The 11,209-nt window shown below is 40.8% G+C and overlaps 1 protein-coding gene across 1 annotated transcript; it reads left to right on the plus strand.

Moving 5' to 3' along the window:
- LOC107631753 (60S ribosomal protein L27a-3) lies at positions 747-1,583 on the plus strand. The gene has a single exon (XM_016335299.2). It carries the CDS (start codon positions 821-823, stop codon positions 1,265-1,267), a length of 447 nt encoding a protein of 148 aa, XP_016190785.1. The 5' UTR covers positions 747-820; the 3' UTR covers positions 1,268-1,583.

Here is an 11,209-nt window from a genome sequence, read left to right on the forward strand (position 1 = left end):
TAAATTTTTTATTTTTTATTTTTAAAATTTTAAACAAAAAATAAATAAATTAATGAGTAATTACCCAAATCAGTCCCCAACGATTTTAAAAGTGGACATTTTAGTCTCCAAAAAAAGTTAATATACAGATCAATTCCCAACGTTTTTTTCTGTCAAACATAATAATCCTCCGTCGATTTTACTTTTACTAGATATCAACCTTTATTATTATTAACTTAGCTTTGTGCATGTGGACGATGACACTAGCATATTAATACTCTCTTTTTCGTTAGAAACAAGTAAGGTGAATAATGATGCATTGAAATTCAAATTAAAACATTATCTTTTATTACAAACATATTTTTTAAAGTAGGACATCTTTTGATTATATTAAATACAAAAATATCAAATGATTTAACCTTAAATTTCTTGTAAAATAATCTCTAATAATTTTATTGAACATTATTATTATTATTATTATTATTATTATTATTATTATTATTATTATTGAGTGACTATATATATAAAAGTTTTTAGGGACTAGATAATTACTCTAACGAAAAATAAATTGGAGACTGATTTATCTATCGGAATAAAATTTTCGAAATATTTTTGTATATTAATTTTTTTGAGATTAAAATATCCACTTTTAACATTCTTGAGTAGGTAATTATTTATTATTCTAAATAAAATAAGGTTTAAAATTATACGAAAAGGGTCATATTGGTAAAATCAGGAGAAATGGATGGGCTTCGCGTATAAATCCCTAAACCCTAATTGCATCCCCTGTGGCCGCTCCATTATCACACACAGAAGCAGCGGCAGCAAACAAGGAGAGAAAATGACGACGAGATTCAAGAAGAACAGGAAGAAGAGAGGTCACGTCAGCGCCGGCCACGGGCGTATTGGAAAGCACCGGAAGCACCCGGGAGGTCGTGGTAACGCCGGAGGAATGCACCACCACCGCATCCTCTTCGACAAGTACCATCCCGGTTACTTCGGCAAGGTCGGTATGCGGTACTTCCACAAGCTCCGCAACAAGTTCCATTGCCCTATCGTCAACATTGACAAGCTCTGGTCCTTGGTTCCTCAAGAGTTGAAGGATAAGGCCTCCAAGGACGGTACCAAGGCGCCGTTGGTTGACGTTACGCAATTCGGTTACTTCAAGGTTTTGGGGAAGGGGGTTCTTCCTGAGAACCAACCTGTGGTCGTGAAGGCCAAGCTTGTTTCAAAGGTTGCGGAGAAGAAGATCAAGGAGGCTGGTGGTGCTGTTGTTCTCACCGCTTGATTTCTAGGGTATTATTCTATTTTTGAATAATTTTAGGGTTTATGCTTTTTACATTTTTTGTTTTTGGACTATTTTAAGATGTTGGATGTTGTTATTACTATGATATACTTTAGCTGGGTTAGTTGAAGTGTTTGGCTCGTACTTTAGTCTAATTTTTCTGTTGGATGTTTGATTATAAATTTGAAGTGGGGATCATATTAATTGGACGCTGCTTATTTAAAAACATTTATCTGAAATGCGGCATATTAAGGTGATAGTGATAGGTTTACAAGAATGAAGGGTTTGTTATGCCTTTAATTTCTTGGCATTTATAATAGAAATTGATTGTTTTAGGGTTTGGTGATTTTGATTCGGTTATGCTTGATGCTTTTGGTTGTGGCTTGTGTTCATTTGGGGCATCAAGTTATACATTTATGGACCGTTTTGTGGTGAGTATTTTGTTGTCTTTTGAATAGAAGTGCAGGGAGATGTGATTAGAGCATTTTACAATGGCTTTAACATTTTCTAATCGGTGGTCATAGTAGCTTTGGTCCTTCATTGTCTTTCTTTCTTCTCTTCACTGTCTTCCTTCCACGTCAAGCAGCTTGTCAAAGTAGCATTGGAGTGTAGGTTGCATCCATTCTGCCGCCTGTTTAATGGAGATTGTAATCTAAGTTAGTAATTAGTAAATGCAACATCCAAAAACGTGGAATCATAATCCAATTTTGCTCTAATGTTGGAAGTACTTAGGGTTCTCTTTGATTCAAGGACATTTCAAAGAGAAGCGAACATAACTGTCAATGATTAAGCTCTTGGGTTAAGCCTCTTAACAAAACTTTTGGGCTTACCGTTACCCATGGCTAATTGAATCTATTTTTGTGTGCTCTTTATAAGCATATCCTTGGTTTTAGAGGAATACTAATGATTTTTTCATCGAACATTTTTTCTAAAAAGATTAATTGTTATGCAGAGGGACCTGTTTAAGAATTTTTAGAATTCTGAGTTTTGATTTCTTTTAGAGTTTTCATCGATGAGATTGATTCTTCTCAAATTTTTAGAAGACGACCTATGATTGATTAGTTTACAAATAAAAAAATTGGGGATTGATTTAATAATTAAAATTTATTAAATACTAAAATACCTCATTAAAAATTTCTTAGGATATTGAAATAAGTTAGGATATTACTATTATTCTTAGGACTAAACCACCAAAAATAACCATGAAAGATTGATTCGCTGACAAAAGTAACCACAGAAGATCATAACTCCTCGTATGCCTACAATTGATTAGCTCTATTTGACAAAAATAACTACGGACACAAGCCATATTCTCATAGCTTTGATTTCACCTTTAATCTTTTTCTCAACCTTCATGGCCATGTTAACTTTCCTCTCCCTGTGATCTATTGAAGCAATCAACACATCTTGATTAGCAACACCACATTCATGCTCATTCAGTATTCTAATCAAACACTTTGTCAAACTTTGCTATCCCCCATCAATTTCATCATTAAACAAAATAATTGCAATTGCGACTTTACAGAAGCCAAAAAATCGAAATATCAGAGATGCAGAGAAACCCTATACTTGTCTAACTATCATAAATAATGTTCCATACCTTCGAAGAGGGTAATGTTCCATACCTTCGAAGAGGGGCAACGAATAAACCATCTTCCAGGATTAGTAACCGTCAAAGATTTCAACAAGACAACATACTCACCTAGTGACATCTTCCATCTAGAATTTTCTTCTTCTTCATCTTCGAATGTGAAGCTCCTGAAAATTTGCTTCCTTCTCAAATTCTATGAGAATAAATGAATTTAGGGTTCTCCTGTGGAGTAGCTTGGAACGATGGATGATTGTGCTCGGGTATGATTTTACCCTGCAAAAATTGGGTTCCAACTAAGAAGAACGAAGAAAACAGTCCACGTATGCCACTCTGTTAAGGCTACATCAGGCTTGGCTATTTTTGACAAACGGAGCTAATCAATTATACGCATCTGAGGAGTTATCATCTTTCATGGTTACTTTTGTTAGCGAATCAATTTTTTATAGTTACTTTTGGTAGTTTAGTCTATTCTTAGTTTTATTTGCCAATTCCGGATCCCCATGAAATTATTAAGGTGCAGTTGGTTTTTTTATTTTACTTTATTTTTAGAGTAAGGTATATTTTTTGTCTTTAAAATTTGTCTAAAATTTTAAAAATATTTGTAAGTTTTATTTTGTTTTAATTTTATTCCAAAAATTTTTTATTTGTATTAAATATATTCCAACAACTAAATTTTCAAAAAAATTAAGATTAATCTAACAAAAGTGCATGAAAATTATGCTTTGATTTGTTTGTGTTGAAAGTTATTTTTATGAAATTGTTATTAATTTTATGATTTAATCCTAAATTTAAAAAAAAATTAACCGTTTTTGTAAAATTTCAGAGACAAAAAAATATACTTTATCTTTATTTTTAGAATTTTATTAAAAAAAGTAAATTGAAAAATAAAATTTTAGTATTTCTTTTGTTTTTCACAGAATTTTATAAACAGAAAATAATAAAAATAACAATGCAAATCAAACACACTTATAAAAGTGTGGAACTCCATTATGAAGTCTCGAATCGCTAGTATAGATGCATCCGCTATCAGCTTAATTTAGTTTGTGATATTGGACTAGTGAAGGGAGTCTACAGGCCTGGTATTTTATAAACAGAAAATAATGAAAATGATACATTGGTTGCGGTCGTTTCTTGTTCGATTGTTCCATCACCTTTATCTTCGTGAATACGCATGAAAGTGGACTATGAGTTTACGACACGCTGCACTATAATAGTAAATAACTAAATATAAAAGTGGAACTTGCACCAATTATATAAAACTATTGTTTTTATCTTAGTAACATTAGAGAATATATATCTTTTAAAATTATGTCAATTTTATTCTGATAATATAAATTATAAAAAAAATTATTTTTATAAAAAATTGTAGAAAACAAAAATTTAGAAAAAGAGAGAAGGAAAGAGAGAGAGAATTTGTTAATTTAAAAAAAAAAAGATTTTATTTTAATTATAACAAAAGAATATTTCTTCACACATTTTAGTTTGTCAAATTAATAATATATGTAATGACCTAACTTTTGGCATGTCCGACAACTACCAATCGTTAGGTGTTATCATTTAGTCGACCAATAAAATTCTATACTCTGTATTACATACTTAGATATGAGCTTGTCGCACTTACCGATATTGCGTAAGTTAGTCAGATTTTATATTTTCATGTTTAAATTAAAGAACAATTATAGATGAAACCTTATATTCACATAACAAAGTATAAAATATAGCAACCATCATATAGTGTCTCAAGGTTTAATTCATACATTCAACTGATAACATAAAAAGTCATAACAAGTATTCACCCACGATATATATAATTTAGAAGTTAGTACATAGTAGATTTATAGTTACATATATGCATACTATATATAGGACATCTCGAAACCTGACCCACACATAAGCCTCTAGTCTGGTACCTAAGCTAACATAAAGATAGTAAAATCTTACCCCTCAGAAAATACTACAAAAAGAGAGAGAAACAAAATTTAATGACCGAGGATGATCTATTATACTTCTGTCATTGTATAAGATGTCTCTGGTACGGGTTGAGAGATGGATCGAGAACTTGCGGGTTGAGGTAAATGCTGGATCACTTGACTGGAGCAATGGGGGAAGGTACCTGCAAAGACACTCCGACGCTCAAGTCAAAATGGATCTAAGAGGTATAAGGTGTGAGGAATGAATGAATACCTGGAGGGACCTGGGTCCTCTATTTATAGGTGATGGTAGTTATCTTATCTTATCTTGTTTGGCTAAGATAAGGGAGACGTTTGAATTCGAAAGTTGGTTAGGAACTCTAGAGGGCCGGTTCCGGGCCTTCTAGAAGGGCGAAGCGGGTCGGACCCGGGTAACTAGGTTCAGGGACCATTCCGGGCGTAGGATCCGTGGGTCGGATCCGTAACAGTTGCCCCCGGAGCGAGAGAGTGAGGGTGCTCGGTCTCATCGCTGGAGGAACCTTTTCCTCGCCGTTTGTGGTTTGGCAAGGAGATCATTTATTTGGTTTTTCTAGTCGAGGTCGAGGATTTGGGGAGTTCCTGGCCGTTTCATGGTCAGGCGAGGAGCACGTTGTTTGGGCGTCTCATCACATGCCGGGTTTGATGACCGTTCTGAAGAAGGGTCCGGAGATCGGGTCTGGAATAGTTGTCCCCGGAGCATGAGAGTATGCTTTCTTGGTCTCAATGCTAAGTCGTTGGGGAGTCCGATTCTCTGTAGTTTGGGAGACTGTGAGGGACCTGAAAAGGGCGTGACATCATCCTGCATTTATTGGTAGGATGTTGGTCAGTCTGGCTTTCCGAAAGTTGGAAGACCGTCAGCTCATGCTGTTTTGTGTGGCCTTTTTTGGGTTGTTATTGTGAACTTATTTTAGGCCTCTTGGTGGGCCGATTTCAAGACTTTGTTTATTTAGCTTATTTGGATTTTCGTTTTGTTAGCTTTGCGGGTGATCGATTCACGAGTCACTATTTTTGTTATTTGGATATCTGTTTTATTGGCTTCGGGGTGATCGATTCCCGGGTAGCCGTTCACTTATTTGGATATCCGTGGGTAATCGATTCCCGTGTAGCTGTTTACTTATTTGGATATCTATTTTGTTATTCGGATATCCGTTCTGTTATTTGGATATCTGTTTTATTGGCTTCGGGGTGATCGATTCCCGGGTAGCCGTTCACTTATTTGGATATCCGTGGGTAATCGATTCCCGTGTAGCCGTTTGGATATCCGTTTTGTTATTCGGATATCCGTTTGTTGGCTTCTGGGTGATCGATTCCTGGGTAGCCTTTTCACTTATTTGGATATCCGTTTTATTATTTGGATATCCGTTTTGTTGGCCTCGGGGTAATCGATAGCCGTTTGCTTATTTGGATATCCGTTTTGTTATTCGGATATCCGTTCTGTTATTTGGATATCTGTTTTATTGGTTTCGGAGTGATCGATTCCCGGGTAGCCGTTCACTTATTTGGATATCCGTTTTATTGTTTGGATATCCGTTTTGTTGGCCTCGGGTAATCGATTCCCATGTAGCTGTTTACTTATTTGGATATCTGTTTTATTGGCTTTGGGGTGATCGATTCCCGGGTAACCGTTCACTTATTTGGATATCCGTTTTGTTATTCGGATATCCGTTTGTTGGCTTCTGGGTGATCGATTCCCGGGTAGCCTTTTCACTTATTTGGATATCCGTTTTATTATTTGGATATCCGTTTTGTTGGCCTCGGGGTAATCGAATCGCGTGTAGCCATTTGCTTATTTGGATATCCGTTTTGTTGGCCTCGGGGTAATCGATTCCCGTGTAGCCGCGTTTGGTTTGTGCCATCGGACGGGGCAATGCTTTTGAGAAAATGAATTCCATTTATGGTTTGGGCCTCGTTAAAACCTCCCAATGTGGGTAGGAAAGAGTACCCAGTAAGAAAATATACGATTAAACGACTTAAGCAATAAATGCAAGTAAAAAAGGCAAAATATAAAGGGTAAAGAGATAGTCTTAAACGACCTCAATCTTGTTGCTTTGGAAGGATGTTTCTACATATAGTAGCACCGTAAGTTAGTGGAATTTCAGGATCTTGGAAGCTTGGTCCCGTCTAGTCTTTCGAGCATATAGGCTCTTTTTTCGATTACCGTCCTAATTTGGTAGGGACCCTCCCAGTTGGGCATGAGCATCCCTTCTCCAGGAGTGGGTGGACCGATATCATTTTGTCGTAAGACGAGGTCTCCTGGTCCAAAGTCTCATCGTACCAAGCTATGATTGTACATTAGGCTTATCCTTTGTTTTAGAGCCCATAGATGTGCTATGCTCCTGACCTCATCCGCGAGGTCCCACTCTGCCTCTTCGTCGTTTTCTCCCATGGTTCTCCATGGACTGGGATCCCCAACTTCTTCTGGGATGACGACCTCTAGGCCGTATGTTAGCCGAAAGGGGTTTCTCCAATTGAGGTTTGAGGGGAAGTCCGTACGACCAGAGGATGGATCCGAGTTCCTCAGCCCATAAGCCCTTGGCCTCGTCTAGTTGCTTTTTGAGGCCCTTTACTGTTAATTTGTTGGCCACTTCTACTTGTCCGTTTGTTTGTGGATGCTCTATCGAACTAAATTACTGTGAGCTGTCGAGACCTTCCATGAATTTCCTAAATCGTTTGTCCACGAATTAGGTCCCATTGTCCGAGATCACGATCTTAGGGATTTCAAATCGGGTTATAACTTGTCTCCAGAAGAACTTCTGACACTGGGGGCCGTGATATTGGCTAAGGCCTCGGCTTCGACCCACTTGGTGTAGTAGTCAATGGTGACGATGAGGTACTGGAGCTGTCTGGGAGCCATGGGGAAGGGACCAACGAAGTCGATTTCCCAGGTTTCGAAATGCCGATCTGCCGTTATGATGCTGAGTTGGTGGAGGACGGCCTAGTGGAGGTCGGCGTGGATTTGGCACTTGTCGCAGTGTTTGACTAGCTAGAGGGAGTCTTTTATAATGGAGGGTCAGAAATACCCTGCTCGGATAACCTTTTGAGCCAGGGTTTTTCCCCCCGACATGATGGCTGTAACACCCTTCATGAATTTCGCGAAATATGTAGTCTGTGTCGTCGGGTTCTATGCATTTAAGGAGGGACTGTGATAGTCCACGCTTGTACAATTGCCCTGCTATCGTGGTGTACTTTGCTCCTTCCTGTTTAATGCGTTTTGCTTCCTTAGGATCCTTAGGTAGGCTTCCGTTAGTGAGGTATTGGAGAATTGCAAAAGTCCGGGAGTGCTGGCTTGTGATTGGGAAGTCGACCGAGGTTGTGGCCGACACAGACGGTGTCTTCATAAAATCCTAAATCAATGATCGATTTCCCAGGACTAATGGTTTGTGCCATCGGACGGGGCAATGCTTTTGAGAAAATGAATTCCATTTATGGTTTGGGCCTCGTTAAAACCTCCCAATGTGGGTAGGAAAGAGTACCCAGTAAGAAAATATACGATTAAACGACTTAAGCAATAAATGCAAGTAAAAAAGGCAAAATATAAAGGGTAAAGAGATAGTCTTAAACGACCTCAATCTTGTTGCTTTGGAAGGATGTTTCTACATATAGTAGCACCGTAAGTTAGTGGAATTTCAGGATCTTGGAAGCTTGGTCCCGTCTAGTCTTTCGAGCATATAGGCTCTTTTTTCGATTACCGTCCTAATTTGGTAGGGACCCTCCCAGTTGGGCATGAGCATCCCTTCTCCAGGAGTGGGTGGACCGATATCATTTTGTCGTAAGACGAGGTCTCCTGGTCCAAAGTCTCATCGTATCGTGCTGCCATTGTACCTTAGACTTATTCTTTGTTTTAGGGCTAGCTCCCGTAGGTGTGCTATGCTCCTGACCTTGTCTGCAAGGTCCCACTCTGCCTCTTTGTCGTTTCCTCACACGATTCTGTGCGGACTTTGGTCTTGGTGTACATCAAGGTCGGCGAGGAAGATGCCTGCCGCATCTCGGGATCTCTTGCGGAGGGTCGAGCTGGTGTTCTCACACTCTACCGCGACTTTCCGGTCTCTGTGTATTTTTCCGATAGTGCCGTCATCGGCTTGGAACTTCATGAGTAAGAATTTGGTGAAGATGACCGCCGAGAGGTTGTTAATGGTCTTTCTCCCGAGGATGATGTTTGTAGGTGGTGGAGTTCTTGAGGATGACAAATTCGGAGAGGATGGTCTTTCTTTGGTTCCCGGCTCCGATGGTAAGGGGAAGTGTGATGGTGCCATCCGGTTGAAGGAAGTTATTCCCGAGCCCGGTTACCCATTATGGTGGGTTTGTAGGTTTTTGTTTCAGAGCCCGAGTTTGTCGAAGGATCCCCTGAAGAGGATGTTGGAATCTGCTCATGTGTCGAGTAGTATTCTTCTGACCAGCCCGGTTCCTATCTTTGCGGAGATAACGAAGGGGGCATCTTTCGCCGAGGTGCCGTATTGGCAGTCCTCGAGGGAGAATGTTATCGCATTATTGGTGATGATTTTTGGGGTTTGGTTTCTGACTGCCAGGACCTTGAGGTTCTTTTTTAGTGCCGATTTTGACTTTTTCGGCTTATCCTTGCTTGTTATGACGTTGCGACTATGGTCGGGTCTATTTTCGGACTTTCCCGAGGGGCTTGTCTTTGTGTCCTTGGGTTGCGTCCTTCCCTCTCTGGTGATCTGTCTCTTTCTGTGCGCTTCGACTCCCTGATGATCTTGGCGAACTCGGAGAGCTTGCCGTCTCGTATGGCTTGCTCCAGAGCGTCTTTTAAGTCGATGCAGTGCTGTGTTCTGTGCCCGTATCCTCGGTGGTAGTCACAATATAAATTCTTGTTGCCGCCCGTTCTTTCTTTAAGTGGTCGGGCCTTCGGAAGGACGCCTCGGTCAGCTATTTGGTGGTAGATCTCGGTGATAGGAGCTAACAAGAGGGTGTAATTTGAGCATTTGTCGGTTTGGAATGTTCCTTTTGGTTTTCTCTTGGTGGGGTGTTTTGGCAAGGTACCGTAGTGCCGTTCTGCCGTTTATTGGCCGCCACGACTTGGCTCACCTCCTCATCGTTTATGTAATCCTTAGCGACGCTCTGAATCTCGTGCATAGTCCAGACTGGCTTCGCGGTGAGATACTTTCAGAAGTCCTCATTCATAAGTCCATTGGTCAGGCAGAGGCTCGCGACTGAGTCCGTGAGTCCGTCGACCGTCAGGTATTTTCTCGTAGATTCGTCTTGTCTTTGGGTAATTCCGAGCAAGCTAATGGGGTGTTTAGCTTTGGTGATTTTGATAGTGAACTGGGCCATGAACTTTCTGGTGATATCGTGGAAGCTGGCTATGGACCTATTTGGGAGGGCGTTGAACCATTTGATCGCAGGGCCATCTAAGGTTATCGAGAAGGCCTTACACCGGATCATGTCGGCGGCTCCTTCCAGGTTCATCCTGGCCTCGAAGGCCGTTAGGTGTTCCCGGGGATCGTTGGTCCCGTCCTATTTCATGTCAGTGGGCTTGTTGAAGTCCTTCAGGAGTTTGGCTCTCAAGGATTTTTCTGTGAACGGGATGGCTTCCATTATCACGTGCATGTTTCCTGCTCGTTTGGCCTCCCGATGGTGCCGTCGGTCGTCTTCTCCGCGTCGGTGTTTCGGGTCTAGGGAAACGCTGCGATCGTGCTGTTTGCAGCAGGGGGCCTGGTGTTCCTGGTATCGCGATGAGATTAGGTCCTGGAGGTCGCTTGACTTGTATGCTCCGGGTGGTACCGTTCTTTGGGTGTGAGTCGGCCTTTGAGGTTTTGCACCCTGAGGCACAACTCTTGGATTATCTGGACCGCCTTCTCTCCCAGGCCATCGGGTGGCCGGGCTTTAGTGGGAGGACGGTTGTCCTCTCTTGGTTGTTGCTAGGTTGGGGTTAGTTGGCGATGTGCCGCGTTTATTATCCTCCCATGGGTGGGAGGAGTGTTATCTTGGAGTTCAGGAGTTGGGCTTTGTGGGTTTGAGTTGGGGTGTCGGGTGGAGGATTGCTCCTCGAGGTTCTCCGTCATGCCACCACGATTTGGTTGTCCCTCGTATCTGTGCAAGAACCTTGAGAACTTTCTTGATCTATTGGCTCCTGAGAGGTCTGAGCTTGGCCACGGTGGTAGCATTTAAGGAGGTCGTTCATGATGAGCTTCCTTATGAATTTTCAGTAAGGTCCGAAGGGGGATCATGGCGACAGAGTTGTCACAGGTGAGGCGACGGATGACAGAGGTTTGGAACCTAGTGTTGAAAGAGGTGACCTCGTGGGTTTCAAGGAAGAGCTTGAAGAGTTCTGGTGCATGAAATTGTGATCTCCAGGCTCGAACAATCCCTGGTAATGGCTTCAAAGCTTGGTGCTTTGATCTTAATTCATAATTGTCACAACTTCGATACAACTAACCAGCAAGTGCA

Source organism: Arachis ipaensis, chromosome B01 (genome assembly GCF_000816755.2).
Source record: "Arachis ipaensis cultivar K30076 chromosome B01, Araip1.1, whole genome shotgun sequence".
In the NCBI taxonomy this organism is placed as follows: domain Eukaryota; kingdom Viridiplantae; phylum Streptophyta; class Magnoliopsida; order Fabales; family Fabaceae; genus Arachis; species Arachis ipaensis.